Source organism: Cenococcum geophilum, assembly GCF_001692895.1.
Source record: "Cenococcum geophilum 1.58 unplaced genomic scaffold K441scaffold_37, whole genome shotgun sequence".
Classification (NCBI taxonomy): Eukaryota; Fungi; Ascomycota; class Dothideomycetes; order Gloniales; family Gloniaceae; genus Cenococcum; species Cenococcum geophilum.
The window spans coordinates 496976-519969 of NW_027137595.1; the positions used below are offsets into that span (position 1 = coordinate 496976).

Below are 22994 nucleotides of genomic sequence, written 5' to 3' on the forward strand. Positions count from 1 at the left end.
CGCCTAAATAAACTATAAAGGGACCCTAGGGCGCCCTATAGGAGAATAAACTAATAACCCTAAAGTAGGGAAGATATATTAGAGAAACAGGTAAAGAAAGCAGAAGAAGAATAGTGCTGCTTTAGGGCCTAGGCCCACATAGAGAAGAAAGGGAGACGCGTAAGAGGCCAGTAAAGATAATAGTAAGAGAGAGAAAGGAGCTAAAGTAGAGCATAAAAGAACGCTAGGAAACTATCTACTATAATACAATACTGGTTAGACTAACGCTAAAAAGGTATATAGGAGTTAAAGGTACAGAGGCTAACTAAGGTAAGAGGAACGCAAGCCGTAGTATAGTTAACGCTATAGGGGGTAAACACTCTAGGGCTCTAAGAAGGCCTAACGAAAGTAGAAAATATAATAGTAATACTCTTAAGAATAGGAATAATAGGACTAAAAGACTAGCTCTACTGAGTGGGTGTCCTAGTAGGTAGCCTAAGATATAAATGTGGCTGGCTAAAACAGACACTAAAATACGTAATACTATTATGCCCCTTACGCACTAACTAAAAAGTAATGCTTTTAGTAGCTGGTATAGAGAACTATAATACACTACTCTTAATATAAAAAGGCCTTAAGGCGGTTACCTAGTGGCTTATTAGCTAAAATATACTAAACTAGTTCTGGGTTATAAGGGAAATAGTAATAGAGGGCGGAGGGGGCGAGCAACGGGCGCCCCCTAATAACTCTATAGTAGTAGAGTAAAGTTTACAATACTAGCGCGTCCGTAGGCTTATTACGGCAGTAGTAGTTCTTAAGGAGGTTAAAAAGTAAGGTAGTAGGAATACTATAAGTGACTTACAGGCGCCTTGCAGGCGCCTTATAGGCGAGTCCTAAAAGGCAGGGAGATAGATTATAGGGTTTTCTTAAATAGAGTTTTCTCCCCTTATGTACATAAGGAGTAGTCCGCGTGGGCCCAATAGGGATCTAAATCGGACGTTAAGCAATAAATTATTATTATATACTTTATTAATAAATATTAAAATTATTACCTATAAAGCTTTATATAAGGCCTTATATAAGGCTCTTTATAAAGCTCTATATAAAGCTCTATATAAGGCTCTATATAAGGCTCTATATAAAGCTCTATACGAAGCTCTATATAAAGCTCTACACGAAGCTCTACACGAAGCTCTGCACGAAGCTCTATATATAGAGGCTCTGCACAAGGCTCTGCGCGAAGCTCTATATACAGAGGCTCTGCATCGGGTCCCCGCTATATTCCTAATAGCCTCTATACGTGCCTCTGCCAAGTATACCCCCTATATAGCCACCTTATTTTTTACCCATCCTTCTTTCCTTATATCCTTCCTTCCTTACATCCTTCCTTCCTTATATTCTTTCTTCTTTACGTCCTTCCTACCTAGGGAGGTACTAGAACGGTAGCTAGCATAAAACCATCGCTAGAACTAGATAACCGTTACTAGAACTAACAAACGTCTTAGAACTAAATAACCATTAGAACTAGACAACCGCCGTTTAAATAACTAGCTAGTAAACACTATAAACAATTTAATTAATTAATTAATTAAATTAAACCAAAGCTTTAATATTGACCTGTTACCGAATTAAATTAAGGCCTCCTAGGGAGGCACCTTAGATAACTACCGTTTAAATATATAGCTAGCGAACGGCTATAGAGAACGATTCGAATCATTTAAAGCCTTCGATCGGGCCGACCCCTCCCCTAAATTAAATCCGACACAGACATATAGGTAGGTAGATAGGCAGGCAGGTAGGTAGGCAGGTAGGTAGGTAGGCAGGCAGGCAGGTAGGTAGGCAGGCAGGCAGGCAGGCAGGCAGGCAGGTAGGCAGGTAGGCAGGTAGGTAGGTAGATGATTTAGAGCCTCTGCGAGAGGCTTCCCCCTTAACGCCCAAAGTAGATAGCTCTATATTTTATATAGTTATAATATAAATATATTTAAAAGTATATTGTAGAAATCTATGGAAATATATAATAATTTGGTTATTATATAATATAATTATTACCCACACAGTTACAATTTGTACAGTTTTTACAATTTATACAGTTTTTACAATTCGTACAGTTTTTACAATTCGTACAGTTTGCGCGCTATTTATTTATAGGGTAGTATTTTACTGCAATTTATTTATAGGGGTAGCGTTTTACCGCAATTTGCTATTAGGTGCTGCGATTTTGTTACAAAACGTGCGTTTTGCGCAAATTGATATCGACCATATCCATCTGCCGCAACCGTACAGTTTGCGGCAATTTGCCGCAAACCGCAACAACGAGCCCCAAAAAAAATTTCCTGATGGAGTACGTCGTTCGTAGCTACGTAACCGCTCGTTATAGGTTTTTAATATTATAAGTTAGGTAAACATTTACCGACTCTTTAACGTCCGTATAGTAATATTACGATAGTAATTATTATAATAATAATATAAAAATTAGATTTAGCTTATTAGGCGCGAACCCGGGTTTATAACCTATCAATTCAACAAAAAGCATGAGAGACAACTGAACGTGACGAGGTTGACGCAATTCATGAGTTCCGAGGTTCAGTCCTTAAGCATATGGTGTCAACCGCAAAAAGTGGGTCATAAAAGAAGGACTCATGTGTAGATTAAACTACGGAGAAAAAAGACTATATATACATGAAATAGGTGACGAAGGCTGACGTCGACAATGACGACAGTTACGTCATTGCCACCCCGATCGACATATGGTGTCCAAATGTTTCACACACAAGCGCACAGTACTATCAATGAGATCTAAGATACGGGTTCCAGTCTCGTTTCATGCGGATGCACCACGACTTCTTGGCAGTTCGGGTTATGGTATAAAGAAATACCGAAAGGAAAACTCAACCGCATTTCACAGTGAAACAAAATTGCGGACTACCCAATCACGTCACGACTGCGAATACGACCTGCGAGTACGAGTGCGAGTACGGCGCTCAAACACTCACAACACCCCTAACCAGCCACAACCGCAAGCCCTTCCATTGTAAAGCTCCTCCTCGTAACGCGCTAGGCAGTGCCTGCGACTGAGTATGCCTGCCCAGATATCTTCTACCCCCCATTATAGGAAAGCTTGCGAACTTTTCTACCAATTTTCCAATTATGCGATTTCCCGCACCTTTACGTCTAGCAGTAATCCCGAAGGGGAGTTTTTCATGCAGAATGAATCAGCGAGCACGAGTCCGAATACGACGGATGTTGCCTTACCGTTGCTTTATTGTGGATTGAGTAGGGCTGTGTGCGTAGGCCTGCTAACTGATTGACTGGGGCTTTTGTATATATCTTCCCCCTCTTCTCGCTCTCAGTAAACTTCAAATCACTACTAACAATCTTATCATTCACTACCGTCAATTGCACCCTATTCTGTCAATCGCATTCTCCATTGTTAGTTGCCTTGCTTAGAGGAAACCATGGCAGGGGAGACAAAGTACACTCTTTACCACTACAGCCCCTCCTTCGTAGCAGCAGCCATATTCATCGTCCTATTCATAGCCACCACAACAGCACACTCATACCAGCTGCTCAGGAGACGAACATGGTACTTCATACCCTTTCTTATCGGCGGTTTCTGTAGGTTTCCTTCCTCGCTCTCTCAGCCTCATCAAAGTTTCCGCGATTGAAACTGACATCTGGTCTAGTTGAGGTATTTGGTTACATCGGCCGCGCCGTCAACAGCAAGCAGACGCCAAATTGGGCTACTGGCCCGTACATTATGCAGAGCTTGCTGATGTTGCTCGCCCCTACCTTCTTCGCCGCATCCATATACATGATCCTAGGCCGCATCATCCTGCTCACAGACGGCGAAATCCACTCGCTCATCCGCGCGAGATGGCTCACAAAGTTCTTCGTCGCAGGGGACGTGCTGTCCTTTTTCACGCAATCCGCAGGTACTTCCTCCGCCTCCCTCTCTCTCTCCTCTGCACCCACCTCGCATTAGACAAACATGGACACTAACATCTGCAAAAGGCGGCGGCATGATTGCGAAAGCTAAGACCAGCTCGGACGCGCAGCTCGGCACGCACGTCATAACCGTTGGTTTGGCGATCCAACTCCTCTTTTTCGGCTTCTTCATGTTCGTCGCGGCCGTCTTCCACCGCCGAATTGTGCTACGTCCCACCGACGTGTCACGCACGCTCGACGTCCCCTGGCAGCTTTACCTCGTCGTGCTGTATGCAGCCTCTGCGCTCATCATAGTGCGATCCATATTCCGTATTGTGGAGTACGTGCAGGGTAGTGATGGGACATTGCTAGGACACGAGGTGTATTCATACGTGTTCGACGCGACACTGATGTTCATAACTATGGTGCTATTTAATGTGTACCATCCGTGGAAGATTATTAGTAAAGAAAAAGGGCTGGCAATGGTTGAGTCTGAGCCCGCTGGGGGAAGAGATGTGGAGAGGGGCAGGGGGGAGACGTATGGTCTGGCTGAGAGGGGTTTGTAGTGATCGGGAGTTTTTAGGAGGAGTTCAAGATGGCGGAGAAGTTCGAATATATGGAATCTTTCTTTCTAGGATGTTGAAGAGGCATTTGTGGGTGTCTACACACATGCATCGCGTCTGGGGGTGTGGGGCGTTTTCTCTTATCTCTAGCTCAGCTTGAAGTTTCAAACTTAGAAGGGCGAGGAAGAGAGTTTTCTTCTTTGGTTGTATTATATTGCGTTGATATTTTTGAACCTTTTGCTGGTTGTGCTGGCCTCTTAAGAGATATAAACCTAGGTAGCAGAACACCCACAGTTGCATTTCTGGACCTGTCGAACTCCCGAATCGTTGCATCCATGGCATACAGCATCAACATTAACTTCTTTTAAAAGATATCATCCAAACCAGTTCGCACAATGCCCGAATGTTTCAACGCTCAATGTGGAATCCACCCCACTTCCTCCATTGGCCATCTTATCCACAGCCGATGATCCTCGTCCAGCAAATAGAAAATATTCGACAGGAGATGCGCGCTCATCCCCTCGAGCCACCAATTAAATTCCAACTGCTTAATCAATACGCAAAAATAGGCAAAAATCGCCAGCGCCTCCGGCGTCCTTTTACTTAGCAGCATCAAATACTCCGACTCGACTTGATACAGCCAAGTAAAAACATTCTCAGGCTCAAAAAGCGACACATTGCGGCCGTAGACTACCGCAAATGGCCTGGCTAGCTCGTCGATGCACTTGTTGTAGATGCACAGAGCCTCCCGGTCCGGCTTCGTCGCTTCGATGAAGTGCCGCAGCTCAGCGAGGTAATCGTTGCCGCCGACAGCGTATTCGTGCGCCTCGATGTTGCGCGCGCCCTCCCGGAACATAGGCCCCAGCGGACCGTTGAACAGCATCTCTGGCGACGAGTCGATGATGGAACGCGTCCCACGGAACAGGATTAGCCACTCGGCGATGCCATTATTGGTGATGAGGAGGAAGTCCCCCGGCTTGCGTGGGCTTGCCCACCCGACAACGCACGTGATAGCCGAGAATATGTACAATGCCGAGCAGTTGTCATCAGTGATGTCAGGCAAGATGGATGAGACGGCCCGCAAAGCAATCTCGTTCTCGGCCTGTGCGCAAGAGAGGTAGAAGGAGCGTTTGTCCGGACGGAAGTGTGCGAGATGTAGTGCGGATATAGAAAAAATACCGTGCATCACGAAGCTGTAGGAGAGGCCGACTTGTGGGACATTGATTCGCCAGAGCGTCCTGATGAGTGGGTTGTTTGAGAGAGTAAAACATGTGGAAGTGGTGTAGTTGTGAAGCAGTTCCAGATGCACCATGTTCATATTTGATGCACACCCGCTAATCAGATAATTTGGCAATTCTCCTTGAATGGCGGAGCCGTCTGCGTATGCGTCAGGGATGCTGTCTGGATGGTCCATGATAGAAGTCTGGAGGTTTCCAGGGCTAGCAGAGGCAGAAGCCGATGATGGTGTTTCTAGGAAATCGCATTGTATTGAATGTCTGGTGCAATTGATGCATGCCGGTCTCTCCTCGCCGCACTTTACTCCTCGATCAGTCATCAGCTGCAGGTGTTATGACACAAGAGTATTGAAACAAATAGGGCCTCTTCCACACAAGACTGGAAGAGATGGTTCTGATTATCAAATCACAGGGCAACTCACTTTGATCTTCCGTCTCTTGCAGTTACTGCACCCTGTCCTTGTCTTGCGGTGAGACTTTCGTGATGTCGACATGATTCTGGCTTCCTAGTGGCTTTGGTGGAAATTCTGGAATGCCGTGCAGCCAGCCTCGTTATTTAGAGCATCTATGATACGAAAAACACTTAGCGCATCAAGACCCGTTCATCTACAATACTATCATATGTTTAGAGTCTCATTTGATGCTATAAGTCCTAGGATGGTGATTAAAATCCTCAATAGGGGCCGCTCGTCGTAATTTACTTCCCGACAATCGTGGATGAAGTCGATTTCGTGACTCTTCAGAATGCTAGCCTCGCTAAAGGTAGCTGGAGGAGCGTTTACGTAGTTGACATCGAGGCCAGTGGGCTTGGGGGCTTCAGGTATAGGTTTACGAGAAAATAGCGGCTTGTTCGAAGATATCACTCCGGGTGTACGCTCTTGCGATGCCGAGGTTCGACCGTATCTCTTAAAAGTTCAGAAGTTCGGGCACAGTGCTAGACTAAAGTACTCTAATTCGAAGCACGCGCGTTTCCAACTATAGAGTACACATCCCAACGATGGACACGCGTCCCAAGAATAGGCGTGTTCAAGTAGCTGTACCGCAGCAAGGCAATAATATTTCCGACTTATTCATTGTACGTAGAGTGCGAATGCGGCTAGAGTGCGCTGGAGCTTGTGGAGAGAAAGGCTTTTCAGTCCTATAAATTCTACCTGCTTTACAGCTCTGGGCACGACCAGCTTCGCCCCCCTCAGGCAAGTTTCGAATTCGATACACATTCAGCTTCGCCTGATTGCCACCAGCTGTCACAGAGGAACGCAGATGTATGGTGGTGTGTGTGGAGGCTCCATAAGGTGGAGTCACCAAGAACGAATACCACAGAGTTTCATGTAGGGTCTTCCTTCAAAGCTTTATAGTTGTATTTGAGTTGGGAGGCGCTCAGGGGGCCTTTAGTGGGTCCCTAGGTAAAGATTTGTGTACAGCCTTGTTTTGGCGATGGTGACGCGGATAAAATGTGGCAAGAACTACTACTCTGCTGACAAAAATAAGAGTACCCTCTGAATCGCCTTGATTAGCTGATAAATGTAACGTCGAGTTTTGTTGATAAATGCGTTGGTTAGTGGTGGAATTGATGTTTTGTGTGTTTGTACGTATGGAGCTACCTTTTGTCCACCACCGTGGCTGATGTAATCAAGCGCTGATTGGTGGACATCTGGTTACGAGATAATAACTTAACGTGTTATCTCGTACCTACAGGGTTGAAAAACGCTATCCCTTAACCCGTTGAAATTGGTCCTCATATTATCGATAAGAGTCCGCCAATCGGATTAGCTGAATTTAATGCCCGTGTGGTCTTAATTCCGGTGTTCGTGCACAGACCACTTTTTTCAAGCTGAAATGTTATGACAACCACAGCTTTTATAAATATTCTGAAGAGATGAAGTTATTTAATAATACTTAGTAAAGAAGTAAAGTAGGCTAAATAATAGATACAAAATAACTTTAAGAATACCAGGAAGGCTGACCGTAATTATAATAATAATATTTTAAGTATAGAAGAGGCTGCTATTAATGCTAGGAGTCAGCGTCCTACAATAGATGGCCCGTGCGCGAACACCGTGTAACCTACACCAACACAATTATCAACCATGCATACCAATCGTACTTTTAATGATATAGACTTCGTTCCACCGACTCGGAAGGCAAAACAATTCCCCCCGCAGCCCTAGCCCGAGCCTCCGGACATTTCTCGTCACGATTCTATTGGCTAGCTCTTATCAATAACGGTAGGACGAAATCTGACGTTGGAAGGGATAGAAGTTTAAACTGCTTAGTACCCTTGGCGGTAGAAGAAGTTTCTAAAGACACTTAAGGGCTTTAAATTATGGCCAAATTATAGCTAGCCTTATAGAGTAACTCTTAAAGATTGTTATACCTGAATTACAGAACTTCTTCCTTATGTCGCCCCCATTTCATGCCCTTAAAACACTTCAATTGACTGGAGCAAGCATATCCATAACCCAAGCATTCTTGACTTCGAAGCTCGAGCGTCATCAAACTAACGAAGTCACCGCGCTGAGCATAGCAAGATGACGGCACAGCAAACCAAATTCAACCGAAACAGATATTACAAGTCTATTTTTACTCGTAGTCGCTCCTGCATCTGCACGCTATATATCCTTCGTATTTTGTACCACAGTGAGCATCACATCGCATTGCAATTAGCCGCAAACCCAGCCGCAGCACTCACCCCACTAGCCACCTGCATAGGAGACACCTGGCATCACGTCCAATTACATCTTATCACAGCATTATAACTCTCAGATATTGGATGGAAAACCCAGTTGGGCGTAGACTTTGTAAATGTTATGAGATTCAATGATGTGAGCTTTTCGCCTATCGCGACATCTCTTCCGCACTCCTACATGCAAAATCCACATACACAAGGTAAGACTCAGACAGAGCAAATATCTCACAAAGAATCGAAGTCGAAGTCAGAAGCAAGCGCCTCACATCCCATGCCAGCCGTCCCGGTTCCTTAAACACCCACACCAAACCACTCATCCCCTGAAAAAGGACACAGTCGAAAGTAAAAGCAAAAGTCAAGGAAACACACCCACTTAGGTAGTGGCATAGGTCAAGCCGTAGGTGCTGGGCCCGGTTCCGCTAACCAACAGCCCATCACTCGCCATGAAATAGCTGTAGCGCTCGATCCAGTCCTGAGCATCCATCCACGGCAAAACCTCCTCCAAGAAAGATTGGATCTGGGCGTCGGAGCCGGTCGCGCTGAACTCGGTCACCCACACGTTCTTGCCGGTGCGCGTGTGCGCCTCGGTGACGTGGTCCTTAAAATACTGGATGTAGGTCGCGGACTCGTACCAGTGGATGGCGACAAAGTCGATGTCGCAGCTTCCGCAGGCATTCTGGAAATTGACGAGCCAGTCAATACCCATGCCGTTAGCTCCGTTAGTGACGCCGGGGGAGCCGAGACGGACTGAGGGGTCGGCGGCCTTGATGGGTTGCATGTAGGTCATGTAGCCCTTTGCTGCGTCAGCAGGAGAGAGGTTGGATTGAGTATCGAGATCGGGCTCATTGAAGGCGAGGAAGGTCTTGGTGCCACTGGAAACGGCGGACTTCCAGGCGCTTTCCCAGGTGCTGGTGAACTCAGAGGACGTACCCCAGAGCATTGGCGTGTACTCGAAAGAGCTGAGACCAGTGGAGGTTTGACCCCAGTTGTAGGCCCAGGTCACCTTGGAGTAGCCCTCGAAGCAGGTTGTCAGAGATGCATCATTGTAGGGAAGACCGCGCTTGCCGGCGCCGCTGGACACAGCGGTTGAGGTCGCGATAGCGCTTGAGACAACAGCTGAGGAATGAGCAACGGTGCTAGAAGCAGGCTCGACAGAGCTGGAAACTGGAGCTTCTGAGCTGATTGGCGCAGCCGAAGAGCCAGCTGGAGAACTATAGACAGGAGTAGAGTAACCTGAAGAGACAGCGGCGGCCTGGACAGAAGCACTGGAAGCATAGACAGAAGGAGCAGAGCTAGCAGGTGCAGATGAAGCACCAGCGGCAAAGCTTGAAGCACTGGAAGCATAGACGAAGGGAGCAGAGCTAGCAGGTGCAGACGAAGCACCGGCGGCAAAGCTTGAAGCACCAGGATGTATTGTCACAGTGAGAGTGTTCTTGGCCGTAACGGTGTAGGTCTCTTGAGTGCATGAGCTGGAGACGAACTCAGCAGCAGAAACGGAAGAAGCACCCACGGCCAAACTGGTCATATAGACTGTGGAGACATCGGTCTCAGTGGCGTATATCGTTTCGGTCAGAGTCGAGGTCGAAGTAATGGATCCGTGACCATAGTGATGGGAGTGGCGGCTAGTACCAGTAGGACCATATGGCCCAGTGCCATTGTGTATACCCCACGGTGCACCAGCTGAGTAGGCGGAAGGGCGGAAGGGAGCCGCGACAGCGGCAGAGATGAGGGACAGGAGCCCGAACTTAGTGAATTGTGCAGACATGTTTGATAATCCGTTTGGTTTGTGGAGATAGTGCGTTCGTTGTAGATACTCTCTTAAATGTAGTTATGGATAGAGAATGGCAGTTTGCAGCTTCTTGAGCGCAGGAGTTGAAGTGTGCCGACCAGGGCTATTGCGTTGCAAAAAAAGAGTGAATGAATGATGCACTTCGCTGGAGGAAGGCAATGAATGCAACGAGCGAATGCTCAAGAAAAGCGAGTGACTTGCAACGGCACCGTGGAGAGAAGGCGTGGTGGTGGGGAGAAGGAAAGGCAGAAAGCTGACTGGGGCCTCGACTTGATATAGGCTGCACTTCCGATTTAGCACACGCCCAACTCCGAGGACCTGGTGGCACGCCCGCTCACTCGACCAGAGTTTTCCTTAGTTTCACCAGTCAGCCACGCAATCTGTCGATGCGCATCAGGGGGGAGGGCAGTCGCCCAAGCTGAAGACGGCAGCACTTAATGCTTTGCAGGCTAGTGCCAGGTACGGGCGCTGCCGGCAGCGTGGAAACGAGCTGCCCGTTTTGGAGGCATCGAGACCTCGCAGCCAATGGCTGTGCCGAGACAGGCCCACTTGACGCGGGCGTCAGAGCAGCAAACTAATTCAGGCAAAAGAGGGCGTTTGACGACCCGAGCAAGAAAGCTTGACTGCCAGCACCCACCCGCTGAGGTGGCAAAGCCTGCTGCACCGCCAGGGGGAATCGCTCAGTCCGCGTTTCGAAACTCAGGAATCCGCAGCACCCTGCTAGGAACAAGATGCTATCCGAGGGGGAAAATAGCCAGGTCGCCCCGGGAATTCCACCAAATTCCACCACCAAGAGCCACCAAGAGTCAGCGACGGTCAACCGAAATAGCCCAACTGAGGATCAGGTCTAGGACATCCTCATCTTCATCCTGATCCATCTCTACATCTAGAATCATCTCCGCCTCAACCTAGAAATTGGCATTCCTTCCCGGAATCCTGCTGAGACACCGACCAAAGTGATGCCATCTCCACTTGCTGCTGAGCCGCGCGAGTCGGACGAACGCTCCGTCATAGAGCGAGACATCGCCTGATGGGCACCGATTTGTCGCCTTGCTGCTGTCGTACCCAAGGCAGAAAAGACATCACTTCGGCGTCGAATGACAGCGACAGCGACAAGACAAGACTGATGTGACAATCCGTCATGGCATGAACACTGACTGACGAATCGTTGAGAGCCGGCTATAGAATAACATACCATTTTCAAATCCCAATTCCAGCCTCAAGAACGCCTCCCGCCCTACCCTTTTTCAGCCTTCGTACCTGACAATAGTCGTCCACAACCGTGCGCATCCACGAAACAGCTCAACAGCAGCCACACGTCGTCAGCGCTCCCAAAGCGTCGCCCACATCCACATCCAGCCTCTCTATTCCCCCTCTTCGATCTAAGTTCACCGAAATGCGATGTGGGGCAAGTAAACTGCACCGATCGCCCGTTTCACCTCCTTGCGCCCAGGCAGACCCACTCATCTCCCTTCTCCACTCCCCACCCCATTCGTCCAAACTCTCGTGCCAGCGCAACTCTAACATAGCATCTCAGGAGCCGCGCATAATAAAATTACCCAGTGCATAAAATGTGGATATCTCCCTCTGCTCTGATTGACCCGCTGCACGAGCAAATAGATCCGCATCCAGCCTAATAATTCTTCTCTGCCTAGGATCTCGCTCTGCTTGACGCTTACGTTGTTTCTCGAAACGCCCCAACCAACACTCTGCGATCGAGAGCACTTGCAGCATAGAGATGGAGATGGGTTTGATGCACAACCAATCGATAGCCATACGGACGTTTTGCTTATGGCGGCCCGGAAGACCGGACATTTCTTCATATCTGTGTATCCGAAAACACTTACGACTCCAGCTAGACCCACCATCGGCTCCGTGTTCCCGCAACACACAGCAATTTCGCTTTGCAGAATTTCAAGTTTAACTTTTGTAATTAAGCTTAAAAAATTAAAGGCCTTGCCTTTCTTGCGGGTACACAGCTCTTTTGGCAAGCGCAGAGTATCTACGCTGGATGGTGCACTTGACTTAGTGATTATCGAAATTGCTGTGTATATTGCGCGCGCAGGGGGACACTGGAGGTCGTACAGGCTGTGCCTGAATGAAGCCGAGATGCAGCTGCGAGAAGTGAGACCTCGCTAGCAGGCTAATAAGATAAGAAAAGTGTTAATAAAATAAAACACCAGTAATTGTTTTAATTGTAAGACATCAGCCGAAGCCGTATGCGCCATTCCAGCCCCGATTCCCCGGCCCCCAGTCTCCCATATATGCAAGTTTCGCTGAAGAAAACAAGTCATCAATCCGAGGCATTTGGGTAACATTGACACATATCCCGCGAACCCTAGCCTAAATCCCATGTCGTCTGTCGTGCTTTATTAAAAAGAGTATTCGCGAACACGCCAAATCCAAAAAGGAAGTGACAGTCAAACTACGCCAGATACCTGTAAGAGTCGATGGGCGCATTTTCGATGCGCTCAAGATACTCGCGCTCGATCAGACTCTCGATACGCTTTTTGATCATATTGACCTCAGGCTTGAATTGCGGAGCGAGCTGGTTGAGTATCTCAGCGACAAGTTGCTGATGCGACAATTCTTTGCGTTGCCTATTGAGTGATCAAATCAGTGGCTTGTACTTTCAATAATTATATCACGCCGTGATAAGAGCGATAACGAGTCACAGGATGTATAATATTCCGAAAGGGGATGAACATACTTCATGATTCTCACGACTGCCGCCTCGATGCAGAATCCTCTCGAGCCGTCGTTCTTCCTCTCTGTTTCTTTGCGTTCGCGATCGCTTTCTACCTTGTTTCCGCTCGTCACCACGCCCACCTTGATGCGGTGGAACTTGCCCTGGAAGCCCTCGTTAAAGGAAAATCGGTCAGATGGCTTTATGTCTTTGCTCATTGGGTCTTTGATCAGGATGCGCGTCTTCGACGCCACGGCTAGCGACTGTAAATTTCGTACCAGGTCACTCTCTGGGATGTTGGTTCGCGCTTGGATTTCTTCAAACGTTATGAACTCGTCTGTCGGTAAGTCATTGAAGAGCAGCAGAATAACCATCCCGTATGTCGAGACGTTGAGTTCGTGTCGTCGCTCCTTGAATGATCCGTCCTTCTGCGGCACCTTGGGGAATACAGCCTTAATGTCTGCTGATCCCATAGCTGCCAGNCATGTGAGAGTCCGACCAGAGTGTTTCTCGCCATAGAACTTCTCGAATCCTTTCTTAATGCGCTCGATCGCTGATGGGAAGACGCATTTGAGCATCCTGCCCTCCTCATTATCACCTGAACTACCCATTGTTTCCAACGGCCACGTCATGCTTGTTAGCACATTGATGGAAAGTTCGATGCGCTTTGGATCCGGATCACCAAGCTGCGCAATATGAGCCTTGTAACCTGCCGTGAGTTCCTCAGAGATCGTCATATCCTTGAACATGGCTTCTAGTTTCATAGTGAAATTGTTACCCAGCTCGATCTTCATTCTCGAGATCATCTGTTTCTCAACGTCGTTGCTAATGGACTTGTTCATGAGCAGTCGCCTGCAAAGGTGCTTCTTGTAGTACCGCTCAAAGAGATCCTTGTCTTGCACGTATCGTAAGAGTACGATAGCTTTCTCCAACACCAGATCAATTTCGTTCTCGGTCTTGCCTTTGATGCCCTTCTTCATGTTTTCATCAATGAATAGAGAAATGTACTCCGAGCTCCGTGGGAAGGATGATGCATTAATGAAATCGGCAAAACTTCGAGTTAGTGCCGTCTGGAGAGGCTGGTCCGAATCAAACGACACTCTCCAGATCTTGTCAAATTTGTCTTTAAGTTGTAAAACATCCTCAACCCATTTGATAGCTGCTACCGTCTGTTGATTCAGGTTCTTCTCCGCCGGGGCTTTCCCCTTGTCAAGGCCTTCCGATGGAGGTGGGGCAGTTTGTGATGCTACTATCGCGGCATTATTCACATCCGTGCCCATATTCACCACTCTCTTTTGTATCGCTTTCGTCAACTCCGCCTTTTTGTTGTCCACGCGAGCATTGAGGTTGTAGATTAAATTGAGCTCTTCCAATCGATCGTTGTCAATCATATATCGCACACCGCTTTCCATCTCAATAAGCTCGTGGATTCGGTTTTTAATAAGCTCATCCTCTACAACCTTCTCAATTTTTGGCGTGGTGGTCTCCGAGAGCGTTGATCGACAGCGGTCCTGCTCTTCGTATATTCTCCGCCGAGTATGCCTACAGTAAGCCCCGGCATCCGACTCCCTGAGCATGAGTTCTGACTCTGCCCTGTAAAAGTCTCGACTGCTTGCTAGGAAATCTTCTTCAAAAGATGTAACGTAGAGCCGATGTTCTTCGGCCTCTAGTTGCGAGTCGTAGAGGCCCTCAAGCATGTATACGCAGGCCTTTATTAGATGTTTGTCAATAACATCGCCATCGCGTTCCATGCGGATCTGCTCTAGAATGACATGGTTCAGTATAGAAAGAATATCCAGACCGTTGGGGTCAGAGGAGGCGGATCGAAGTATGTCATCGCGGAATAATACCATAGCAGTAGTATATATCGAAGGGCATCGATGGTCGGTACAGTACACTCGATCCTGGTCCGATAATTAGGCTTCCCCATCTATATTGTTGTACTTCGCTAGGCACCCCTTACCATGTACATGAGAACATCAGCCAACATGCTCATGCAGACCTGATGGTCCTGCCACGCTTGTTTCAAGCCCTTCATAAACCTTTCTCCTGCAAACCTTCTCTCATTTGTAGTTGTGCCACCTATGCTTTGAGAGCTCGCCAGCAGATTTGTAGTTAACAAAGTATGAATGGTGCTCCGCACTTCATTGCTTAGCCAGTCGTGTTCGAAGTCGCGGACACGCATGTAAAGATCCTCGCCTTTCTTCTTTAAGACGATCCTATAGGCGTGGCGGTAGAGTTCTTCATAAGATAGCTTTGAGGCATTCTTTGTGTGAATTTCTCGGAATGCGGACGCGATTATACCCCAAGTGTTCTCGAAGTCGATTTCTTCACCATGAAGACCCTTGTAGCGTTGCATATCATCAGCTTATACAAACGTAGAAGATTTAGGACCGTGAAAGCGAACAGATATGTGCAGTTCAGCCTCAGAAGGGCAAAGAGGCGGGGTGGGGATGGTGGGATGATTCTCTTAAATGAATGAAGGCGACTTACCCTTCGAGGGGGCCGTATCTTTTGTCTCCCTCTACCGGCTATCATGTTTGAAAGGCGGGGCTATAGTGGTGGGTAAGGAAAGCTCCAGTGGTCTTTAGACAGACTGACAGCGGAGTAAGGCGGCGGATTGGAGCAAAAACAAAGATGAGTTGTCTCAAGACGTGTAGTTCCTCAGTCATGGATGAGATAACGGAGAGGTGTATCCATATTCCGAGTGTATCTCTATGGGCGAGTGAATAAATCTTTTAGAGAATGGGTGAAAGGCAACTGAAACTAAGCAAGCCGTGGGGAACGGAAACAGCCGTGCCCGCGTTCGTAAATGACCAAAGCGGCTTAAAATTGGCATCTTGAACTTGTCGAAATCGCCTTTGCAGCACATCAAACCAGCCGTTTCTCTAGGGTATAACACCTTTCCATTTCTTATTCCATCAACATGCAATCATCGAAATCTCTGCTGCGCATCATCACGCGCACTTCCACAGCGTTCCATTCGCGACCTCTCCCGTCCCACTTTGTCCCTGCATCAAAATGCCTCTATCATACTCCGCGGCCCTTCGCTCTTTGCGGGCCTAAGTTGCCCGAATCACCGCGAGGACATATCTTCTCCAATATCCGCAACGAGTCCACCGCTTCACCCTCCGCATTTCAAGCACCTTCCGCTTCTACAACCTCCGCCCCAGAATCTCGCCTCGACCGGGACCAAGTCCCCGCCTACGAAATGACCTTCACCTGTAAAAAATGCCAAACCCGCTCATCGCACCGCGTGTCGAAACAAGGGTACTATCATGGCACAGTCCTAATAACATGCCCTGGGTGCAAGAACAAGCACTTGATCAGCGATCATCTCAAGGTACGTGTTGGATGGTTGTCACCTCCAACCACCAACCATCCAGAGCTAAATTGAGAACGCATCTACTAACATACCATAGATATTCTCAGACAAACCTGTAACAGTCGAGGATTTAATGCGAGAAAAGGGACAACTAGTAAGGCGAGGCTCTTTGAGCACTGAAGGCGATGTCGAGTTCTGGGACGACGGATCCAGCACGCCTCGGTCTGCAAACTATATCCCAAATACTACAACTAAAACGGAAGGTTTCAAGGAAGGCAGATTGACTGAATCCACGAAATCCGAAAAACGATAGACCCTGGATAAATCCAGCATGAGAGACGAATAGCCAGAAATGCCTTGATACTGTAGAAAACCTACGAATTCGTGAGGGGAACCAGTTGGATAGGTTTGAAAGCCTGAAAGAAGGTTGTAAAAAGGTGTGATTAGCAGGCGCTTACAGAAGATGTGAATTTGGGCACAACTCAGGATAGACTATTCAGCTCATCTAACATAGCATAAATGATCCGAGCATATCGGAAATCCTATGCAGAAAATTAAAATTACTATTTAATGCGAGCAGTTGAAATCAAGTGCTGAGTCGGAAAAAAGTCCATTGAGTTCGGTTTTGCTTTGTCGTACTTATCATGCACCTGTCTAGACTAGTTAATAGCGCATCTGGAAGCCGGCGGCAAGACAGTGAGGCTGCAACTTTGTTGCTAACAACGCCTTCTGCTTCCTTTCTATCTTTCTACTGATATTGATCTTAAGCAACCATCTGTAGATCAATGCAAGAGATGGAATAAACTTCAGCGTATAATTGCTAGACTGTTAATGCCTTTACTTGTCGCGACCAATCCGTTGCGTTGGCTTCATCTCCGTCAATGGCATCAACCACCGATATCGAGAACCCTTCACTGAACTGGACATTAGAGGTATCGCTGAGCCCTTCGCCGCACTGGGAATGAAACATGGAGTCGCATGCCTCGTATCTATAGCGTCCTAAGGATTGCGAACGAGCTTCCACTTATAGACACTTTTGTTTCACAAGGCATTTCCGATGTATGGTTTCCTTTCTCCCAAAAAAGCCTTCTAGAGGCCTTTCGAAGTCCATCAGCACGAATTGAATTCTTTGAAGCGCAGCGATTTGTCCTCACCAAAGCACTCCATCCCGAACACGCAGATGGGAAACATCTTCATTTCCAGAGAGCGGACGAGGTGCCCTTAACGAAAGCCACAGAGCTAGGGAAGGGTTATGGATATGTCGATCGCGTAATTAGCACAATATGTCACCGGGAATGCGCTCGAAAGCTTATACCAAGAGGACAGACGTTCAAAAAGGACTAGGAAGTCCTGCGGGCATTTGAACGGAGTTGGCCAACCTCGAGAAGCTTTCACAGACACATTCATATATAGTCCCCAGGTATGTTGGTATCATCATGTCTCCCGTGCCGACTGCAACCCTAGGGAGTTTATGGATCAATCTTCCCTCGGAGAGGCACGGCGATCCTTCCTTCGAACCTTTTTTGGATATCTTACCTCCGCTCTGTGCTTCCTTCACGATAATCGAATTCGACGTAAGGATACAAAACCTCAAAACGTCCTCGTTAAAGCCCACCATGTATTACTGACAGATTTTGGCAATAGCACTACATCCGGCCCTACGCCACTAACTCCACGATACTGCGCGCTGGAAGTATCTGATTATTCTCGCCGGAACTCCTTGTCGGATATTTGGTCTTTGGGATGCGTCTTCTTCGAGATGTGGACTGTTTTACGGGCCGAGACTGTTCAAGAAATGTTAGGTCACCTAGAACCGAGTGGGTCGATGTCTTCCTGTTGCCATCTCAACTATGCTTGAATTAACTCACGGGTTGATATCGTCCGAAAGTACCCAAGGCTTGAAACGGATAATGAACCTTTGGCTTGGATATCTGTAATGATGGAGAAAGACCACTGTCACCGTTAGGACGCCCATACACTAGTGGAAAGGACCAACGAAGTGAATAATGACCCAAATACAATCTTCACATTTACTGGATTATGTATGCTTGACGAAGACTCTGCCGAGGCTGTTCATTCATGGACTATCTCTACAACCAACAATAACACTCCAATGCCGACCATGAACGATTACCGGGGAAATGATTAACTTGGTTCACTATTCCTTGTGTCGAGGGTGAGGTAGGTTCGCTAGCTCTGGAAATCGAACAGCCGAATATGAATACTTCCCCTAGAGCCTCTCAACATTCCCTGCGAGTGACAGTGAGCGCTCCGCATCAAAATTCGGTTAAGGCAAATGATTACACAGCTTCCATACACAGCATCTTTAGCGAGGAAACCTCAGAGTTGGGAGATGAACGGCAAGAGCCCTCCCACACTTCAACCATAGTGCTTGAATATACCCTTCCACCAACAACTAGTGTTGAAGTTCCTATCGAGTATGAAGATCGACCTTACATCCACTGTCCTCTCCCCGTTCGGATTTCGTCGAATCATGCTCCGATGGATAGTCTTCTGTACCCTTCGACCAAGTCTACAACTATAGGGATAGACTTCTAGGCTACCATAGTGAAATCATCCCCGGTGCTTGATAAGAAATTCGTGGCCATTAAAAGTTGCATGAAATCCCTTCATCATTCTTCTAGTGACATAAAGGGTACATCTCGAAAAGAAATTTCAGTCAGATTTTCATACACATTAGTCATTCGAATATCTCGACCACCAAAGGAGCACGAGCTTGAGGTTCTATAAATGCGCCCACTCTGTGCGGTGCCTGACCCCCTGCCGACATCAAGAGTAAAACCGCTCTGGGATGATTGCACAACCATAAATGGCCGGAAAAATAGAACACGGCGTGTAAAATATCGGTACCGTACTAGCGAGATAAATTCGGGATACAAACAGCTTATTCGCCCTTCTCTGCCGTCGTTGTACGAGCATCTCACACTCCCACAACACAACTCAGCGCCGAGAAAGCACACCCAAGCCGGTAAATCCGCTACCAATATCCTGACCTTACGCACACCAGCCCGCCTCACCATGTCAACCCTGGATCCCTCCCCAACCTCCTTCCCGCGCTTACCATCAATGATATCTTTCACTAACCCATCACGACCGGCACAAATGCCATATGCCCGACCGCAGCCACCAAGCCGGTGACATATCAGCAGCGGCTCACGTCCGGCGTCCCGAGATGCAGGTTCGCGACGGCGCTCCATGTGCTGATGGCATTGAACAGGACGACGGAGCCAGCGCCGCGATAGAAGAAGAATGAGAACTAGGGTGGGAGAGCCGCGGCGACGGCTGCGGCGGGATAGAGCGGCCGAGGAAGGCGGAGGTTGTGATGAGCTCGACGAGGGCGTGGACGAGGGAGCCGGTGGAGGAGAGGAGGGGCGCGATGCGCAAGAGGGTGAGGGGCGCGGTGGTGGGGAGGGAGAGGCCAAGTACGGCGAGGGACATGGCTGTTGCTCTGGAGGAAAGAGCGTGGAGGATTTTACGGCGAAGGAGTTTTTAAGTGTAGATAAATCCTAGAACCAGCAAAAAAAATTTACCTCAATGATTGGAGAAAATCTCAGATCGCCAGATGTATTGTTTGAATGGCTTTTCCTTTCGAGTACATAACTGTGTTACTGCGAGATATGTGTGTTTATTGATAAGGTTGAGAATTATCGTACTTGTTGAGGTTACATATACATTTTATATTCCTATTGATCTGAACAGGCCCACAGAGGCTTCCTCTGAGAGTCTAAAATAGAGTGCTTTTCGTGAAGAGGAAGATTCTCTGGTGGCGAAGACGATCTTTCCTTCTGTTCGGGGATAAATTGGGTTTTGGAGGAAATCCGAACCGAGGATAAATTGGTTATGACATTCTAAACTTTCCCCATCTCGGTTGCATATATCGCCGTTCTCTCACTGTTCTTTCACTGTTCTTATTTTCGCATCGTTTCTCAACCTTTCGTTGTGGTTCTAGTCGCCGTGTCTTTTGCTCAAATACCCCTTCAGTTTCTCCGGATGTCGCCATTTATCGTGGGAATTGCTTGGTTTTTTACGCTTTTCGCTCGCTGATCACATGGCTCACGAAAGGCATGCCGAAATATCCTATGCGGAGTAACCCATATGTAGCGTCCGTATTACTGCACCTAAAAGGCACGGAAGCTTGCAATTACTAACATCTCTTAATCAGCCTCATATCAGACATAGCTGTGTTCACTCTAAAACCCCTCTTTCTTGTAAGCGGTACTATCACTGCGACCTCGTTTATTTTCACAGTCTGCACCGTACATTTTGCACGCTATGACCATCGCATGTACGGAATTGATGATGTGAGGTGGAAGAAAGGCCTCTCACTTTTTGCAATGATCTCCGGTGTCGTTGCCAGTCTTAGGCTGATCCTGCTTGCGGTAATGGATACGTTCCGCTTCCATGAAGAGCACGCGGTACTTCTTCTCGTGCGCTTCATAGGACTAACTCCCTCTGCAGTTGCCACAACAATCGTTTATTTCGACCAGGCATTGAACCCAAGTACGTTTCGAAGATTGAGAGCGTAGTAAGTTTGGAGTCCAGAATTTCACGAAGCACTACCGAATTTGATGCTTACGGCTGCTCAGCTGCATCTTAAGCTTCGTGACGGTTTTTGTGGATTTTTGGCTTAGGCGTAGCGTTTTACACTTCTATGCGCTCTAAGTACTGGAGGATCGCGGGGATATTGGAGTGGGTTATGGCATTTACAGAGACCCTCTACCTCTGGGCTTTCATCGGTTTCGTGTCGTAAGTTCCCTAGATCGGACAAGATAGACGAACTGGACTAATGCGCTTTGTAGAGTGCCGGAGGAAGGAATCGACGATGAAGAATGCGAGGCTCTTCTACGGCGAGTAGAACAGATAGGATAAGGTTGATATCCAGGTTGATATCATAGTGACACAAACGTCCAACACAGACGAATATTTTTGTGAAACTCGTCCACTAGCCAAAGCTCATTCTTTTTCATTCCGCTTTTCATCCTGATCTCGTTATCTCGCTTGAACGCCTAATCAGGCACTCTAAACTGACCCTTTCTTACTTACAAAATATCCACGATTTTGCTGGCCACGTCACTGCAATTGGTCCCCCACTTCTCAGGTATAGTCTGCATGTACAGCACACCGTCTTCGACCACAGACTCATTATAGCTCCCGCTCGTCAACTTCTTCACAATGCGGAACTTGATCTCACCCTTGTCCACCGCCTCCGCAAAACCCTCCTGCAGCATATCATCTGAGCCGAACTTTTGGTACTCAAGCGTGTACAGCAAGCCCTTGAAGTACTGCATCACTATATATCCGAACTGCTTCTCCCAATCCGGTCGGCCGTCACGGACGACCTTCTCGTCCTTCAGCGCCGCATACACTTCCTCGAAATTGGGCGAGATAGTAATCTTGTCGTTATTAAGCTGCACGCCGATGTTCTTCTGGAGCTCTGCAGCCTCACTGTCCCACTCCTTGGTGATGGAGTGGCGTGCAGAGTAGCTGAGCGCCGGATTGGCGTTTGCGGCTGACAACGCATCTTCGAGCTCTTGCAGAGCGTTCGAGATGTTGGTGCCCAGGTTGTTTTCTTGAAACAGCATGNGCAGGTTGCCGTCGTGCACGTCGCAGCCGCAGTAGCGGATCTTGCCGGATTCGTCGAATGCGAGAGTCAGCGTGTGCGCAGAGCAGACAGCGTTGATCTCGTCTTTGCCCTGGTCGCCGTGCTTCTCGAGGAAGTACTTGAGGTTGTAAATTGCGTCCGAGACGTAGCTGGATAGAGATGGGTTAGATGTGTTTGTAAAGGAAAAGAAATAAAGAGATGATGAGGTAAGAGACGTACGATGCAAGGCAGGCCCCTAATGAATCCCTGCCATAGCTTCGCTCTTCGGCATAAACCCAGATAGCATTCGGGTTGATGTTGACTTTCCAGGCCGTTCCAAGGAGTTTAGAGATCTGCTCCTCGAAGTCTGCACGCTTAGTCTCATACTCATCACGCACTATCTCTGGTTAGTTGTTGTCCCCATTTATCATATAAAGAAATGTTTACCATTCTTGCGGACAGCGAGGGGCAACTTATCAGCAGGTGGGATAACGGCAGGCATGATTGATAATTTCAAGTTTTGATGTTCAGGAGAAAGATGACAATATTTGAGACAGTACAATTGTTCAATTGATAGAGTGAAAGACGATTGAAGAGGTGGATGTATTCTCAGAGTGAGCAGATATCCTCATATTTATAAATTCCAAACGTTTTGTTGTTACCTGGCGGTCCGAGGTTTTATGAGAGCCAAGCTGTCTCACCATTGAGCTTGTAAAATCTGCTAACTCAATTAACCCCCAGCTGAACGCCAATAAACGCCTTGGTCGAAAAACATCCGAGAATATTTGAAAGTGATTCAGGAACGCGGGTACGAAGCTCGTTAGGCGTGCCATGATTTCTTCTGCTCCATCGTCACTTGCAGTCCAATTGTGATAAGGCGGTGCTGAGGCTGCACCTGCTTTCCAGTTATTTATGTACGAAGAATAGAGGGGTGGCTTCTCCCCGCGCGGGGCTTTGGGACTCAGCTATACACTCGTATTTCAAGATTAACGACCTCTCGAATGCACGAGCCGGCGAGGCCTCTGCAGACTACTGCAGCGTCTCAGTATTTGAGGTTGAGAAGACTTGGGGCGGTGTCGAAATAGGCTTGGGAGATACAATACGCCACCAGGATCAGCGCGACTTGGCATCGTGAACCTTTAAAGCTTGGGCAATATTTGCGTGGGGATCAATTGAACTTTCGCTTCACCATGTACGCTAAGAAA

The 22994-nt window shown here is 47.7% G+C and overlaps 10 protein-coding genes across 10 annotated transcripts; 5 read left to right on the forward strand and 5 right to left on the reverse strand.

Moving 5' to 3' along the window:
- Positions 1-3434: 3434 nt before the first annotated feature.
- K441DRAFT_679396 (RTA1-domain-containing protein) lies at positions 3435-4469 on the forward strand (the record flags this gene model as incomplete). The annotated part of the gene is made up of 3 exons (XM_067651257.1): positions 3435-3594; positions 3663-3911; positions 3991-4469. The coding sequence occupies 3 exons, from the start codon at positions 3435-3437 to the stop codon at positions 4467-4469; spliced, it is 888 nt and encodes a 295-aa protein (XP_067501174.1).
- Positions 4470-4881: 412 nt separating this feature from the next.
- On the reverse strand, positions 4882-6195 carry K441DRAFT_573808 (uncharacterized protein; the record flags this gene model as incomplete). Its single annotated transcript, XM_067644069.1, has 2 exons — positions 4882-6000; positions 6124-6195. The coding sequence occupies 2 exons, from the start codon at positions 6193-6195 to the stop codon at positions 4882-4884; spliced, it is 1191 nt and encodes a 396-aa protein (XP_067501175.1).
- Positions 6196-8366: 2171 nt separating this feature from the next.
- On the reverse strand, positions 8367-10567 carry K441DRAFT_664186 (glycoside hydrolase family 128 protein). Its single transcript, XM_067649312.1, has one exon. The coding sequence runs from the start codon at positions 10150-10152 to the stop codon at positions 8761-8763; it is 1392 nt and encodes a 463-aa protein (XP_067501176.1). The 5' UTR covers positions 10153-10567; the 3' UTR covers positions 8367-8760.
- A 1550-nt stretch (positions 10568-12117) lies between these two features.
- On the reverse strand, positions 12118-15629 carry K441DRAFT_664189 (Cullin-domain-containing protein). Its single transcript, XM_067649313.1, has 4 exons — positions 15356-15629; positions 14826-15206; positions 12887-14766; positions 12118-12776 (listed from the first exon to the last, which is right to left on the reverse strand). The coding sequence occupies exons 1-4, from the start codon at positions 15398-15400 to the stop codon at positions 12602-12604; spliced, it is 2481 nt and encodes an 826-aa protein (XP_067501177.1). The 5' UTR covers positions 15401-15629; the 3' UTR covers positions 12118-12601.
- A 67-nt stretch (positions 15630-15696) lies between these two features.
- Positions 15697-16815, forward strand: K441DRAFT_664190 (zf-DNL-domain-containing protein). The gene is made up of 2 exons (XM_067649314.1): positions 15697-16205; positions 16285-16815. Exons 1-2 carry the CDS (start codon positions 15789-15791, stop codon positions 16498-16500), a joined length of 633 nt encoding a protein of 210 aa, XP_067501178.1. The 5' UTR covers positions 15697-15788; the 3' UTR covers positions 16501-16815.
- A 109-nt stretch (positions 16816-16924) lies between these two features.
- Positions 16925-17545, forward strand: K441DRAFT_664192 (uncharacterized protein). Its single transcript, XM_067649315.1, has 2 exons — positions 16925-17456; positions 17514-17545. The coding sequence occupies exons 1-2, from the start codon at positions 17166-17168 to the stop codon at positions 17529-17531; spliced, it is 309 nt and encodes a 102-aa protein (XP_067501179.1). The 5' UTR covers positions 16925-17165; the 3' UTR covers positions 17532-17545.
- Positions 17546-17634: 89 nt separating this feature from the next.
- On the forward strand, positions 17635-18045 carry K441DRAFT_573417 (uncharacterized protein; the record flags this gene model as incomplete). Its single annotated transcript, XM_067644053.1, has 1 exon — positions 17635-18045. A coding segment is annotated over one exon (411 nt), but the record flags the coding sequence as incomplete, so codon positions are not given.
- Positions 18046-18416: 371 nt separating this feature from the next.
- On the reverse strand, positions 18417-19725 carry K441DRAFT_198881 (uncharacterized protein). The gene is made up of 2 exons (XM_067640470.1): positions 18837-19725; positions 18417-18701 (listed from the first exon to the last, which is right to left on the reverse strand). The coding sequence occupies exons 1-2, from the start codon at positions 19403-19405 to the stop codon at positions 18680-18682; spliced, it is 591 nt and encodes a 196-aa protein (XP_067501181.1). The 5' UTR covers positions 19406-19725; the 3' UTR covers positions 18417-18679.
- Positions 19726-20083: 358 nt separating this feature from the next.
- K441DRAFT_664197 (uncharacterized protein) lies at positions 20084-21079 on the forward strand. The gene is made up of 5 exons (XM_067649316.1): positions 20084-20310; positions 20371-20616; positions 20667-20733; positions 20795-20954; positions 21008-21079. Exons 1-4 carry the CDS (start codon positions 20273-20275, stop codon positions 20837-20839), a joined length of 396 nt encoding a protein of 131 aa, XP_067501182.1. The 5' UTR covers positions 20084-20272; the 3' UTR covers positions 20840-20954; positions 21008-21079.
- A 168-nt stretch (positions 21080-21247) lies between these two features.
- Positions 21248-22291, reverse strand: K441DRAFT_688704 (uncharacterized protein; the record flags this gene model as incomplete). Its single annotated transcript, XM_067652221.1, has 3 exons — positions 21248-21959; positions 22030-22186; positions 22237-22291. 3 exons carry the CDS (start codon positions 22289-22291, stop codon positions 21248-21250), a joined length of 924 nt encoding a protein of 307 aa, XP_067501183.1.
- Between the last annotated feature and the right edge of the window lie 703 nt (positions 22292-22994).

What these genes read in the sequence shown, in the direction of transcription:
- K441DRAFT_664186 (XM_067649312.1), bottom strand. Translation starts at nt 10,152, where the DNA reads ATGTCTGCACAATTCACTAAGTTCGGGCTCCTGTCCCTCATCTCTGCC.
- K441DRAFT_198881 (XM_067640470.1), bottom strand. Translation starts at nt 19,405, where the DNA reads ATGGAGCGCCGTCGCGAACCTGCATCTCGGGACGCCGGACGTGAGCCG. An exon ending in TTTCGAGATGTACCCTTTAT is followed by an intron (nt 18,702 to 18,836) that starts GTCACTAGAAGA and finishes CGAAGGGTACAG; the next exon opens with AAGACTATCCATCGGAGCAT.
- K441DRAFT_664197 (XM_067649316.1), top strand. Translation starts at nt 20,273, where the DNA reads ATGCCGAAATATCCTATGCGGAGTAACCCATATGTAGC. An exon ending in CGGAGTAACCCATATGTAGC is followed by an intron (nt 20,311 to 20,370) that starts GTCCGTATTACT and finishes TCTCTTAATCAG; the next exon opens with CCTCATATCAGACATAGCTG. An exon ending in ACGTTCCGCTTCCATGAAGA is followed by an intron (nt 20,617 to 20,666) that starts GCACGCGGTACT and finishes CTCCCTCTGCAG; the next exon opens with TTGCCACAACAATCGTTTAT.
- K441DRAFT_664192 (XM_067649315.1), top strand. Translation starts at nt 17,166, where the DNA reads ATGCCTCGTATCTATAGCGTCCTAAGGATTGCGAACGAGCTTCCACTT.
- K441DRAFT_664190 (XM_067649314.1), top strand. Translation starts at nt 15,789, where the DNA reads ATGCAATCATCGAAATCTCTGCTGCGCATCATCACGCGCACTTCCACA. An exon ending in TGATCAGCGATCATCTCAAG is followed by an intron (nt 16,206 to 16,284) that starts GTACGTGTTGGA and finishes AACATACCATAG; the next exon opens with ATATTCTCAGACAAACCTGT.